General features: G+C 37.8%; 1 protein-coding gene across 2 annotated transcripts in view; it reads left to right on the top strand.

Moving 5' to 3' along the window:
- Positions 1–13,365, top strand: part of Dbct (Dihydrolipoamide branched chain transacylase E2) — a 176,945-nt gene extending 163,580 nt beyond the window's left edge. For both annotated transcript variants that reach the window (XM_067139566.2, XM_067139565.2), the window contains exons 6-8: positions 9,372–9,761; positions 9,852–9,923; positions 13,029–13,365. In XM_067139566.2, coding sequence (XP_066995667.2) covers positions 9,372–9,761; positions 9,852–9,923; positions 13,029–13,193 — 627 coding nt within the window. In that variant the 3' untranslated portion in view covers positions 13,194–13,365. The remainder of the gene's footprint in view (positions 1–9,371; positions 9,762–9,851; positions 9,924–13,028) is intronic.
- Positions 13,366–15,914: the final 2,549 nt, after the last annotated feature.

Raw genomic sequence — 15,914 nt, 5'->3', positions numbered from 1 at the left:
CACGCTGCCAGAATCTAATAGAGCTGTTACAGGTTCATTGTTCAATTCAATTTTGAGAAATGGGACCGGTGCGGGAGTATCCGCCGCAATCTTAAGACATTCTTTGGGACCTTCAAAAGATAAATTAGAAGACGGAGTTTTTCCTGAGATTTCGGCAGGTTTACTTGGGGCTGAGCCTCGGAAAGATGAGTTAGTCGACTCAGCCGAAGCCACTAGTCACTTTTAATTGCTGGTGGAAGTTGCACCCGAAGTTGAGCAGGATGGAGTGCTATTCGAATTCGGGCAATGTTTGGCAATATGGAAGAAAGTGCCGCATTTAAAACAGCCTTGGGATGACCCTGCTCCATTCCTTGTCCCGATAGATTTAATCAACAGACATAACATTTACGGGGTGTGACAGGTCAGCGAGGTGGAGGCCGAAGATTACTTAAAGAAGGAGGGGGCTCCCTCGCCACACGTAGTGTGTCGGCATATCTAACCCCTTTGGCTGAGACAGCCATAGCTTCCAACTCGACAAAAGTTTGCGGATGCGACGCAAAGCACAAATATGACCTGTAAGATGGTGAAATTCCTTCCACAACAGCCTGAACAATTTGATCTTCTGGAAAATGGAGGGCAAATACTCTGGTGTAGAATTTGATGTCTTGGATGAAGTCGGCAAGATTTTCATCCAGCCGCTGTACTCGGTAATAGTACTTCTGAATTAGTGATGACCTAGCTCGAGCCGGAATAAAATTAGCTAACAGATGGGCGTGGAAGTCTTCTATGGATGATTGTTCAGCAATTGCCCTAACTAACTTGTCTGAGAGGACACCAATGGAATAAGGGTAAATAATTTGAAGGATTTGATATGGAGAAAGAGAAAAAACAAGAGCATGATCCTGAAACTCAACGAAAAATCTTAGAAAGGCAATGACATCACTGGTGGAATTGACGGAGAACTTAGAAATACCTCTGAGCAACATTGCTAAAGGATGGGGCAAACTGCTGAATCCAGGTGGCATAGTAGGTAGAGGCCTAAGTGGCGGAGAAGTTGTTTCAGAAGGTGCATTATTCAACGTGGTACGACGTTCAGATTCGTTTTCTAATGGGGCCAAAGTTTGTTGGACTCCTACAGATTTCCTACTTTCTTCCCCCATGGGAGAATCCTCCTCGCTAACTACGTTTACCGTAGCGGGTTGGTCGGTTTTGGGAGGGACTGCCCCTGTAGGCTAACCTTACTGGACAATTTGGAAAGGTTTTCGAGAACAGCACTAGCCTCCTTCCCTTGAATATCATTCAACTTAAGAGACAATAGATCACTAACTCTATTGGAAAAATGGTACAATCTAGCTTGTACACGTTTAAGTTGATTAGGTGATGGATCACCCCCTTCAAAAAAACTAACTACAGATGCTAGCTCAGTAGCATTATCAGTGATCGTGGAGAGAGCGTCGTCAATCTCTTTCTCTCCCAAAGTTGGGATGGTAATAGGCAAATCAAGGGAATCTTTAAGGTTATTGGTATCTACCGCAACCGTGCCTCCAGATTGAACATTTCTAATTGTTAATTCATAGATCAATTCCTCCTTGCGCAAATAGCTGGGATGGAGGACATTGCGAGGGCCGGACATGATGACAGAACTTTACAAATTTAGAAAAATCAAAAAATTCCAGCGATGGAGAAAATTGTTAGAGTTTGAATCAAAAGCAATGTTTAGCAGTCAAAAGGGGCTAAATTGAGACCCATTCAACCATGCTCCGCTACCACTTGTTACGGAGTTGTGGAAAGCAGAGGTGAAAGAAGGTGCAGGCTGGAATGGGTCTAACTACAAGTCCGAAAGATGAATTTTAAAATTTAAATAAAGGTTATATTTTCAACTGATAACAAGATTTAACAATTTTTACTAGGTGAATTAATAAAGAAAAATCAGATACAATACAACTTTACAAACGAAAGCACAAGTTAAGAATATATTACAAATTCTGGGCTACGAGCCACAAAGTCTGAGCTCTCAGCTCACAACCACAAATTACCAAAGGGCAGAAAACCCCACATTACATGGAGCACTTGCTCCCCACTTCACATCTCAAGCCTCTCTAAGGCACTTTTACCACAACTCCATAAAGAGCTAACCCGCTCTCGATCTTTCGAGCCTATAAAGGCAATAACAGACTATTACACCAAATTGCCATCAAGGCATAACTTATAAAGAAACAGGGGTATCTCGTACCCAATCTACTGGGCCTTAGTGGGCAAATACTAGGTTAATTTAAATGGCCCAAAACGCAAAAGGGATGGAGGCGTGAATTAGCACTCCTAAATACACATTTTAAAACGTAAGTGGCGCTCGGCCAATTACACAGGGGCTAATCCCAAGCTAGGGAGGTGACTCGTATGAGAAAACTTTAACACATTAAGGAAGAGAAGAAACGGTTATGAAAATGTAGTCGCCTCAACTTCAAAATGAAGGGGAGCTCGAGAGGGTAAAGCACTCTATATCCCCGATTTACAGTTGAAGAAATTTGTAGTTTTTACATAGACTGAAAAGGGATTTACTTTTTAAAGAGATAGGTTACATATTAAAGGTTTCGAACCTTACCCGCGAGTTAAACTGCTGAGCTAGCAAAGAGGAAAGAAAGATGTTTATCGGCCATTACCTTGTTGAAGAGCTGCTGCCCGAAGGAAGAGGCGCTACCCGCCCCCTGCTATGCTTCTATACACTAAGCAAGATGTTGTTGAAGTGGCGCGGAGACAAGAAAATCAGCAGTTTTTATACCCTCGCGGAAAATTTGAGACCTTTCATGAATGATTAAGACCCGCCCACAAACGTTTATTGGTTAACAGCGAAGTTACACACAAATCGATGAAGAAACACCTTATTGGTGGGAAATTAATTACAGAAATTTAGGATTGGTTAAATTGAAAACAGGCGGAAAGGAAGCTTAATATTGCCAACCCTCAAATGAAAGAACAAAATTTAGTAAAGACAAAACTTATGAATACAAATTTCTCCAAGAAAGTTCATTCCTTCGCACCAGAGTGCATAATCATAGTTTTTAGTAGAGACATCTGTTAGAGAATGTCCACACTTCTTGATCAACGAAAGCAAATCAAAAACACCCAGAGACGTCTTCTGATAAACTTTGAGTTAATTCCGTTTTTAAAGTTCAGAGTTTCTCCTGTAGAGGAGTTTCAATTGGCGCAAGATATAAACTTGTGTCGTAGAGGTGTACCGCCCGGTACAGTTTATTTTGATGATTTTTACAAAATTGACTACTAGGATGAAGATAAACATAAATAAACGTAAATAACTCAAAATTAGATAGTCACAATGTTCCATGTGTTCAGAACCTCATTGAAGTACATTTATGAAATACAAACCTTGTTGTTTACACACAATCTACTACAGTTGAACCTGCCTGAACATACACCGTTATTCAGTGGACACCTCTCTATATGGGCATTTTTCCATGGAACTGATTTTATTTTACATATGACCCGTGTTAAATAAGTCTCATTTAAGCAGACCCCTTACACTTTACACGTTCCAGGGTAATTTCTTTAACCCTGGAGAGGGCATGTAATAATAATCCTGCGAGGAGGCGCGCACAGTGTTTTAGATCAGGTCATGAAAAAATAGCAAAAATTAAGCAAAAGCTATTTTTAATGTTACAGAACTAATAAATAATTTTGCATGAACTTGTAAATAATGTTCATAAATAATGGACAAAAATCGGACCTTAAACAATTGACTTTCATTCTGCGTCATCACTAGATTCTTGACTTTCCGTACCGCACCAAACACATGTTACTGCCAAGTGTTCTTTGTAGGTATGTCACTAGCATACATGGCATCTAATCTTGGTTTTCCTGTTGGTTTTTTAGATTTGTTGTTGCAGACCCTTCTAGTTCTTATGGAGCTGCAGAGGACTGCTCTTTTTCAGACAGTCCTAACATTTAGCGAATGTTCCTTTTTTAGCCCCGTTGAGAGAGTTTGAATACCGTTCTTGCAAATATGTAACTCATAGCTGTTGGTTTAGTTCTTTCAAATAATTATGCCTTTGAATGTTAAAGTTACCTTTTGCATGCCTGTAAATAATATACGAATTAATTTGAGTAGTGTTCAAGATAGTAAAAAAACAAAGTCATTGACCAACAGTTGCTTGTGTGTGAAACTGAGTAACGTTCTTTATAAGTCTTTCGATTCCTCTTTCCCTGTTTCTATCCTTGATTCATTGGACTTCACTATACATGCAGGCACTATTTTACACAAAAATAAAACAAAACTGACATATTCTTGTATATTAATTGAAAAAATAAAGTAAAATTTAACTCATACACACACGTACGTCATGCAGTTTTAGACCGAGTCTGTCAAGCAATGCACTTAGGCTGAAACTGAGGAGCATGAGGGGTAAATTGTTTATACACACTGATAGTGGACGGGTCCAAAGTAAGGTACTGAGGGGATGGAAGCTAGCAGCCCGCTACGTTAAGAACTATAAACATTTATGTCTGAACCTGGTCGAAAGGACCGTGACGCGCCCTCTCCAGGGTTAAACGGGGTTATGTCATTCTTTCTCGTAAAATCATTCTCCAGATATATGGGAATTCCTTTTGAATGTTTGTACTATTTTTGTGTCCAAGGAAAATAGAAAGGAATGTAGGCCAACATAGGAATGCTGAAGTAGCCGTGAAGTTAATTGTTCTGCACAGGACTCTTTCCAAACCTTTTGTTAGGGTCATCTTGTGTTCTAATTAGTGTATATTTTGAGAATTCTAGATGCCGAGAATGAATGTGCGAGTAGCTGTTTACTTCCATACCTCCCCTACATTTACCCATCATTTTCTCACATGCTTCAGCTCAATTTCCAACTCTCGAATTGAAATCGCCCATTAGCACTATCCTGACCTTGCTCTTGAGCCTGACTACAATGTCACTCAGTGTTTATAAAATTTGTCAACTTCATCTTCATCTGCACCTTCACATGGTGAGTAGACTAAGACAATTCTTGTCCTTATTTCTCAAACTTTTAAATCTACCCACATCATTAGCTCTTTTACATGTGTAACAGGAACTAGGTTGCATGCAGCAATATTCCTGATGAACTGTCCTACTCCACACTATGCCCTTCCCTTTTTAACACCTGTTAAGAACCCTTTATAATATCCTATCTCTTCCTCATTCTTTCTCCTTACCTGAATGTCATTAACTCCTAACAAATCCAGATGTATCCCCTTTGCTGACTCAGCCAGTTCTACTTTCTTTCTTTCTTTCTTTCTTTCTTTCTGCCAGTCTAAATGGATCAGACGGTTGAGGCGCTGGCCTTCTGACCCCAACTTGGCAGGTTCGATCCTGACTCAGTCCGATGGTATTGGAAGATGCTCAAATACGTCGGCCTCGTGTCGGTAGATTTACTGGCACGTAAAAGAACTCCAGTGGGACTAAATTCCGGCACCTCAGCATCTCTGAAAACCGTAAAAGTAGTTAGTGGGACGTAAAGCAGATAACCTTACTTTATTCTTTCTTCCATAAGCTCAACTAACCTTCCGTCGGTCGCGCTCTAATTTCGACACGATAAGTCGTGCAGCATCTAGGAGGCGCCATTGTATTCTTAGTTTTGAAAATACATTTCCTGTAGACATGTTTGGATATAATTGAGTTAAATAATGTTGACATTCCTTTTACTCTTATTTCCATTGTTAATACCAACAATGAAGTCCTGCAGGTTGTTTTATTTCATTTCAAATATTACAAGAATACTCAGTGTCATATCTCGCAGGTAATCTTTATTTCACACACAATAATATACCCAACAATAAGAACTATAGCATGATATACCATAACCTTGTTCAGTGGAATTTGAAGTAATAATAATGTAAAAAGAGAAAAGTATGCAATGTATTATACAAAACTTAAAAAAAAAAAACAAAAAAAAACAATGAACTGTTCATCTTTCCTTTTATTTTCCCAAGTCCAGATTTTTTAAGCATTTATGACAAATCATTCTTCCGTGTTCCAGGCAGATTGTTTCTTACACTTCTTGCATCTGTGCCTTGTCATTCTAGTGATCCTGTTTGGTTTAGCAAGCTTGCAAGTGTCACATTGTTTCTTTTAAGCAAGTGGAGGAAGGGTAGTTCCAGTGGCTATTGCTTCTTTGTCTTGCTCTGCAGGTCAGTACTTTTCAAGTTGGAAACACAGTGTCGAATTGAGACCTGTTGGATCCATGCTCCTTCACCTAACCTCTTCTGACACCAACTGCTCAAAAAATGTAGATAGTTTTCTCAGAAACAGTCTCCTCCTACCGACATTCATTCCATTCCCAATAGCCACTACTTGAGCATTTATGCCAGCTACATCCAAATAAACTAGTGGCTAACGTGTGGTATTTTGGGCTATGTTGTATCTCCCACACATTTTATCCACGACATCTACTCCATACTTTGTCCCGTTGTAGCATATCATAATTATAGGTTTGGCATTTTCTCCAGTTTCATCAATCGAATCGTCATCTAAATGGGGACTGGAAACGAGCAGGACAATTCTGTTTTTCTTAGGAATGTAGGAGATTAAAGTGGCGTGTTCACTGAAACCAAACATTGATGACTTTACTGTCCTTTGTTTCATATTCGTAAGCTCAGCTGACAGACATCTTTTATTCTTTCTAATGGTGCTGACATAAGATAATTTCTTCTTCAAGGCAACGATCAAGTTCAAGGCTGTGAACCAATTATCCGTCATAATATTATGATCTGCGTTATAGATAGGTTGTGCTTAACAACATCTGATGGTTTATTACTGATACGAAACGGCCACTTTGGCTGTTTCCCTGGGTAAATTTCCAAATTATGACAATAGAAAGTTTTGCATCCACTATGGCGTATATTTTTATCCCGTACTTGACTGGTTTTGATGCAATATACTGCCTAAACCGGCATCTTCCACGAAAGGCTAAAAATCCTTTCACCTATTGTTACGAACATCCCAAGGGAATAGCTCTTCTTACAGTTGTCAACAAATGACTGAAATACTTCCCGGATAGCTGCCAAGTTGTCTAACTTCTTACACTCCTCTATTGTAACCCTGTTGTCAAAATGAAAGCAACAAAGCAAAAATTTTAAATGCCTCAAATTAATAACAAGACGGAATTCTTCCACTTCATTGCCGTCCGTGCCCCTCAAGTCCTCCAACATTATTTTGTTGGCATGTAACTTACCAGCCAAATATAAAAGTCCTAGGAATGCCTTTATTTCAATAATATCAGTCACTTTCACATCTCTTCCGCTTTGAAAATGTCCTTTACGTGTTCTATATACTGATTTGTATATCAAATGACATTATGTAACATTTCGTCAGTTATAAACAATTTCCAACACTCACCTTTATCTTTTACATGACGTGCATCACCAATAACTTCTGGCAGTTTGGTGAGCAAATAATGTGGGGGCGTTTTCTTCCTATGATTGTATTCAGGGTGCTTATCCCATTTTGTGTTTCTATCTTTCTATCTTTCCCTGCATAAAACAGGATGTCCTTGAGAAGAGCTTCATCTTCTGCCCCACTTTCCTCAGTATCGGAGTTGTCTTCTCTGCTCTCAGCCGGAAGATCTTCAGCGTCAGTACCACTGTCCTCTTCATTCTGTTGCCCTTCATCAAAATCATCATCATAAGTAAACTGTGCATTAATTTCAAGTCACTAGGATTGTTTAAATTGAAAAACTGACGGTTACCGGCCGTACTAAAAACACGGAAGGTTTAGGTCGCGTGGCATCCGGTACTTACTAAAATAATTAATAGTTTATTGTTCATCCACCTAGTCCTAAAACTCTCAACACGAACAGATAACATCTCAGCGGTTTAAGGGACTTTCAACACACACTTGGCATTCCACTCACTCACATCATCTATCAAAAGTTTGATTGTTCCCTTTTGACCAGCTACGCTAATTGCACCTGTATTTCTTTATCAACACTCTACAATGATGGAAGATGTCCCAATTGAGTTCATGACAACTTGGATTACGTCGTTGTTTAAACTTTGATTCTTGAGCTCTTCTCCAAGGACTACGTCAAATGCTAATACTTCAACCATATACATACACAAGCATGTCAAACAAATTGTTAATCTCTTGAACCCAGGACTCTAACCTGATGACTTTATATTTTTAAGATTAATATTTATATAAGATTTTAATGATATTGCCAACTGATATCTTAGTTGGAATGTGTTTTCTTATAATCATACTGAAAAAGTGTAACAGCTTTTAACATTATGTAATATTACCACCATATATCATTATATTAAGTACATTTGATACAATCAATCTTTAATCATAGCTATTGCTATAATTTTGTTAATTCAATACATTACCGGTACCATAATTTTACATTTCAATTCTTCTATAATGACCGCTTATCCAATTTTAAGTGTATAGATGCATAATCGTAGTAAATTATAAGTTAACTTTAAATCAGGTGCCTGATTTTATCTTGAGGAGATACAATGGCTGATAATGCCTACAAAGAGAGGTGAAACATGTCCCATTTCATCTAATATAATAAGGATAAAATCTTAAAATTTCTTATGACTTTAATGTATTGAATAGGTGGATGAACAATAAACTATTAATTATTTTAGCAAGAATAATAACTTTCAGTATAGATCTACAATGATATTAAGCACTTGCAATGGCATCCAGTAGATGCCAGTGTTCAGCATCTCAACACTAATGTTATCAACAATGACAACTTCTGTATTGTAACAACTGTATTGTAAGACACTGGCAGCTTTGAAGATAATGTGAGTGCAGGTTCACCAGACACATGCACTGTGAAGTAGGGAGCAAAAAACTAGCGCTGGTGCCTTCTGGATATGGCGTGATCGACGGAGGGTTAATATTGGTAGCTCCCCATCAAATTCCATTTTGTTTGCCAATTTGTTTCCACGGAGTCCCTCGCCTATCAAATGGAAGTGGGACTCCACTACTCCCATAAGTCTGAGGCTTGCTTGTAATGTTCTGAGCTTGGTAAATGTTGTGAAGCAGGATGCTACCCTACTTACACATAGTCCCAGTGAGAATCTCTCCTCTAATGGGATAGGGACCACAACTGGATTGTATAGCCTTAGTCACCTGAGCACAAGAAAGGCCATAATGCAGAATATGTCTGAGAGGCCCACTCCTATTCCATACCAACTGGTATCCTGACTCTCAGGACCAGTTACTAGGCCACTCAGCCTTTGCCCATGGTTCACGGACTAAGATGCGACTACAGTAACCCACACCATGAACCATTTGTATAATACAAGATGGTTTTATTGAAACTATGTCTTAGTTATATGCTGGTTTTAATTTTAATTTTAATGACTTTTTTCCCTTCTTCTCCTTACAGATGATTCCACATTTAGTGTACAGTGATGAAATAGTTGTCGATGAACTTGTCAGTTATTGCTCAAAAGTGAAGCAACTGTCAAATGAAGTGAAAGTGACATACATGCCCTTCTTCATCAAAGCTGCCTCAAAAGCTCTTGAAAAATTTCCAATCCTGAATTCATCAGTGGATGAAGCATGTGAAAATATCACCTACAAATCACATCATAATATCGGTGTGTCAATGGATACACCAAGTGGACTCCTTGTTCCAAATATCAAGAATGTACAACAAATGGATATTGTTGAAATTGCAAAAGAATTAAATAGGTTGCACAAGTTAGCATTGGAAGGAGCATTAACACCATCGGACCTCGCTGGTGGCACTTTCACCTTGTCTAACATTGGAAGTGTAAGCTTACGTTTTATTTTATTTTGTATTTCTCATAACTATGTGTGTATAAAAATATAAGATAAATTAAATCTTAAATTTATTTTCTAGATTGGTGGTACATATACAAAACCTGTTCTTCTTCCCCCTGAAGTTGCAATTGGTGGTATTGGCAAAATTCAGGTAATTCATTTCTATCTTATCTTTATGCATGTTTTCCTTTTGGATGGTTCTCCAAATTTTCTGAAAACTTGCATGCGCATGGGGTAACATTTGAAGACATCATTGCTGAAAAGATTACTGACATTTTTAATTAAATGAGAGGAATTGGAATTCTGAAGAATTTAAATAGACAACTCTTTTATATTCTAATAGATATTTTAAATTTTGTTAACCCCTCAGTAACACAGAACATTTGAGTGCCGCTTAACCCAGCGGATGGAGGCAATTCAGGTGAGAGCACTAAGAAAATACAGCGATGTAATTAAAAATTTACTGTTAAAAAAGCTCAGAGTATTTTCAAGTGTGTACATTAGATTTCTTTTTTTTTTCAATTGGCTTTATGCCGTACCGACACAGACAGGGCTTATGACGACAATGGGACAGGAAAGTACTAGGAGTGAGAAGGAAGCAGCTATGGCCTTAATTAAGGCACAGGTCCCGCATTTGCCTGGTGTGAAAATGGGATACCATGGAAAACCATCTTCAGGGCTACCGAGAGTAGGGTTTGAAGCTGCCATCTCCTGAATGCAAGCTCACAGCTGTGCGCCCCTAACCACATGGCTAATTCGCTCGATTTTACAGTAGAGACACAAAAGAATGTGTTTTACGTTCATTGACTTTATATATCTTTCTTTTTTTACCTTATAGTCTACTAAATGTAGAAGAGTCCTTTCATATTTTATGTGAAATGACATTCTTGTATTTGCATGGGTGATTTCATAATGCAGTGAAAACCAGGGCAATTGTTACCTCGGAAACTTCAAGTGGAAGACCTGGAAACAATAGTTCAAAGATTCATGTAGCACAAATCCCAGGTTAAGGGGATGATTAGTTCATGAGAAAAAGTGTGTGTATATCAGCATGCTTCATCGTCTGTTACTTGATGTACTCACCATATGCTCTCATTCCTTGTGTTATGTGTCTGCTCTCACTTTGCTCAGTTCAGTCAAGTGTAGTGCTGTTATAGTCTGATTTATTGAAACTTTAGTTACTTCTTCATTTTCATTCAAACTGCACCATGCCTTGCTTCCACAACATGCAATACGGTACCCCAAAAGTGACAGCAAGCCAAGTAATTAAGAGTCGTAAGAGGCTTCAAGATGTTAAAAGAATTATAGGAATCAGATCATGTCAACATGCATAACATTGGACATAAGGAAACATCCAATGGTGAAACATACATCTGCTAGAATGCAGCAGAAATTTAAGACTGTTTGCTCTCAAGCAGAAAGAGATCACATTATTTCAAACTCTACAGAAAGAGAAAAGAAACACTGATTTGGGCTGATTCATACAATGAAGGAAGGCAGAGATCTTCAGCTTCAAATATACCATTTCCACATTGACAACATTAAAACTTTACAAACTAGAACAAAATGAAGTTAACCCCCTGTGGGTGGACGACGCAGACAAAGAATACACCCACGGTATCCCCTGCCTATCGTAAGAGGCAACTAAAAGGGTAGAACAAGGGATGTTGTTTTTGGAACCATGAGATTACCTGTGATTAGTACCACTATATGAGGCACACCATGGGTCTGGGTGTTGCCTGTGATTAGTACCACTATGTGAGGAACACCATGGGTCTGCGTTACCTGGGATTAATACTACTATATGACGAACACCATGGGTCTACTTGAACAGTGATTAGTAACATTATGAGGGGGCGGTGACCTGGATTTTGGACAGCAAGCATCATCAATACATGATTTTGCTTTGGAAGCAGTGCCTTGGTCCGTTTATACCATTGTTTTGGGTTATTTTATGGGAAGGTGGGGCATTGCAGGTCGGATCAACTGATTGTTTTAAGTTCATAATCATTTTTCATCGTCGTGTTTTTGAATTCTAGTTAGTGGATGGATTTTGGGATTTTGATAATCATATCATTGCACTTTATTATGTTCCGTTAAGGGCTGATGACCTAGATGTTAGGCCCCTTTAAACAACAAACATAGTGGGACGTAAAACAAATAACATTAAACAACAAACATCATCATCATCATCATCATCAAAATGAAGTTAGACCTGCAGGGGTCAATATCATGCATGGATGTCTGCGCCAAAGGGTTAATGTAATATGATTGAGCAAAGAGTTCTGTAAATGATAACGGAACTAAACATCTATAAACAGAAAGAAACTGATAACCGTATTACAAGTAATCTCCATCTATGATTCAGGGTTTCGGGCATTCATCAGATCACCAAAATGTAGAAATTGGATAACGATAAAGCATTGTGCTTTTTTGAATTCTTTAAGAATCACCTCAGAGTTTTTAACAAACTTACTTATACATCTTGTGAATTGAGTGTTTATTCTTTTTCACAAGTTGCTTTATGTCCCACCGACACAGATACGCCTTATGGTGACAATGGGATAGGAAATAGCTGGGAGTGGGAAGGAAATGGCCATAGTCTTAATTAAGGTGCAGCCCCAGCTTTTGCCCAGTGTGAAAATGGGAAACCATCGAAAACCATCTTCAGGGCTCTCAACAGTGGAGTTCGAACCCATTACCTCCCGAATGCAATCTCACAACTGCACACCCCTAACTGCATGGTCAACTCACTCGTTTATTCTCATATTAGCACTTGTATGATATTATTTTTATAATTCAATGTGATTTTGTTTTTAGGTACCAGTATCTTGATTACTTCAGTGTCTCTTTTTATAAAATTTATTTTCTATGGAGTATACATTTTATTTTACATTACATAGTGACCTAGAATCTGTCTTGTCTTTTCCTGATTAATTTTATCATATTTTAAAGTATTTTATTTTGTTTCAAGATTTGAACTTTTTCTTTCTTTGTACAGTAGACGGAATGGAAAATGGATCAGAATGCTATTTGATACATGATATTCATTTAGAAGAAGCATTCTTGAAGGAAAAACATTTTCTTTTCTAAGAAAAGTGGGTTCGAAATAAATTTGTAATTGAATTTTGATTTTATAAAATGTTAGAAACTGATCTTATCTTTCTGCTAGAATGCTTTAACCTGATATTTGTGGGTAACATATAACTGAAAACTATCTTAATTATTCTGTTTTTGTTTCTTATTTCTTTTGCAGGTTGTTCCAAGGTACAATCAAAATGATGATTTGGTCAAGACTAGGATCATTTGTATAAGTTGGGCAGCTGACCATCGAGTAATTGATGGTGCAACTGTGGCGAGATTTTCAAATACCTGGAAATACTATGTTGAAAATCCCATCCTGACAATGCTTCGCTTATAAACCACATGATAAAAACAAACAAGCATTTTGAACATTGAGAAAGAAATTATCATGATTTCCAATAAATGTGATTGTTAAAGGAATTTTATATCTATTTTATATATAATTGAATGTCACATCTTGAAAGTTATAATAATGCAGTTTTCAATATAAATGTGTTCACTCAATCTAATGAACTTTATTAATTGGTTTCTCACCGCTTGATATTCCAGTGAGTTTCTGTGCTCAAACTCAAATTAATTTCACCTCAAGAACTTAAGAAAATAAACATGAGGTTTCCACTGTGTTCAGTACTCTTGTTTCCAGAAGAGTACCAAACAATCTAAGGCTTAAAGTATATTTCAACCACACCTGCTGTTTTACAAATCTGTGGTTTATTTTATATTCTCTACCCTTCCAACCATGATTTTGTTTTCATCTTCATTATCATTCCACTGAATTCAGACACATTACTAAAAATAACTCCTATATATTGCACAGCCTTTCAAATTATTCCCACTTATTGTATTATCTATCCAGCTTTTCCCAAGAAACTGCAATAAGTTCATCTAATTTATCCAAAAATAATTTGTTTTGAATTTTCCTTTCTTAAATTCCAGGAAAGTTTCCCTTACTACTATCTGACCTACATTTGTCATCTTCTAGTGCCATATACTCACAGAAGATTGGCAATCATCATTGAGTTAGTTTTCTTATTTTGTGTTTGCCATACCATAGTTGCCGTAACATGGATGCCGAACCACTGTCTGAGGTTCTGCGCCCAGGATAATCTTCTGTGTCCTATATGCCTTGCCTTCTATGATGAATTGTATCAGACTATGTTTGTCATTTTGGAAGATGCAACTGAAATAGGCTGCTTTCCTGCCTTTTGCGAAGGTTAAGCCTTCATGTAATTTCTCGGCACAAGGGAGAAACTCTTCGTTGGTTATGTGGTCGACCCATTGACCTATGTTGCCTTTGTAATTTCCAAAGTCCTCATTAGGTCTCCATGTTGTGTTTGCATGCTGCCCTTGTTATATTATTCCACCAGGAATTTTTTATTTTTATATACTATAATATGAAAATCTACTGTTCCTGTTTGTAATGCTGCAAACTTATAGCCCATCCATTCCTTTTGAATACTCTGAGCCTCCAAAATTACTATTAATAATAATGTTATTTGCTTTACACACCACTAACTATTTTTACGGTTTTCGGAGACGCTGAGGTACCGGAATTTAGTCTTGCAGGAGTTCTTTTATGTGTGCCAGTAAATATACCGACACCAGGCTGAGGTATTTGATCACCTTCAAATAACACCGGACTGAGCCAGGATCAAACCTACCAAGTTGGGGTCAGAAGGCCAGTGTCTCAACCACATTCAGCCTGGCAAAATTACTATTCTTTGGAACCTTAATGTGGTATGTCAACCATGTAATATAAGAAAAACTACTTATTATCACTCACTACTCATATATTTACACTAAATACACATGTAAACCTAATAACATTATTTATTATTATCTTCTAATCTCCCATGAAACTCGAATAGACTATTTTTTATAACTGTTAAAAGAAGTAAAAAACACAACGGTTCCACCTGATCAATACTGTTTATTTGCTTAAAGCAGATTAAAAACTGTTGTACAACATCGATATGGAAAATGCGGACGATTGCTTTCAACTATTCTTTATAACTTCAGGATCTAAAGGTCCAGTATTTTGCTGGCAGGCTTGAAGAAGAAGCTGTATGTTTAATTTGAGCCAACCTGTCCTCCATAATATGTAGGATGGTCTCTTTCATATTACAAAGGCAAATTTCTACATCCCTCTCGAAAGTAGAAATACTTTCTTCAGTCTGTTTTACTCGGCCTTCATTCTATTCCACCTCCCCTAATTTTGTCCTAATGTTGGATACCTGTTTTGTAAACTGTGTATTGACATTAAAAATCTCGGAATTCTCTTGCAAGATGTTACTATCTAGGCTCCATTCTACAATCGAAATCCGCTGCAAGATTTTACTATCTAGGCTTTGTTCTGCGTTTGAAATCTAGGAATTAAATTGGGAGTTCATATGCGAGATTATTCCATCTAGGTTCTGCCCTACATTCAAAATCTGTGAATTTAACTCCTGGACCACAATCATTAGATACATGAACATACTGTATAATCCCAAATACCACCCGCCACCAAATAAGACCCGCACCCTAAATTTGAGACAGCAAAATACCGAAAAAGATAAAAAATGAAGTAACTTGCATACCTACTTAATTTTCTTCAAATATACCACAAATATAAATTCAAACAGCTTACAATTAATAAAATCATCACAAAAATCATAAATAAAATCGGTTCAATACTCAGATCATTCACAATTCACCGTCGTCATTTTAAGTTTCACCATAGGAAATTTTGTCGCTGGCATCTTTCCACAAATAGTCGTCCTCACTACCATCCACTGAATTTGAAATTCCGCATCTTTTGGACACTAGATCATTGGGAATGTGCGCCCATGCGGTCTTGATCCAGCTGCATATTAGTCCCACTTCAGGCCTCTTCACTCGTCCGGTTGGTGTTAACGCGTGATCACCATCAGACATCCATTCGGTGTACAACTGTTTCGTTGCAGTTTTGAAAGGCCAGTTCACGCACACATCCAACAGCTGTAGAATAGAAGTGAGTCCTCCGGGAATTATCGCAAGATCGGTTTTTCCTTTCCTCATCATATCTTTTACGGCATCA

The sequence above is a fragment of the Anabrus simplex genome, chromosome 2 (genome assembly GCF_040414725.1).
Source record: "Anabrus simplex isolate iqAnaSimp1 chromosome 2, ASM4041472v1, whole genome shotgun sequence".
In the NCBI taxonomy this organism is placed as follows: domain Eukaryota; kingdom Metazoa; phylum Arthropoda; class Insecta; order Orthoptera; family Tettigoniidae; genus Anabrus; species Anabrus simplex.
This window is presented reverse-complemented; position numbering and strand designations above follow the sequence as displayed.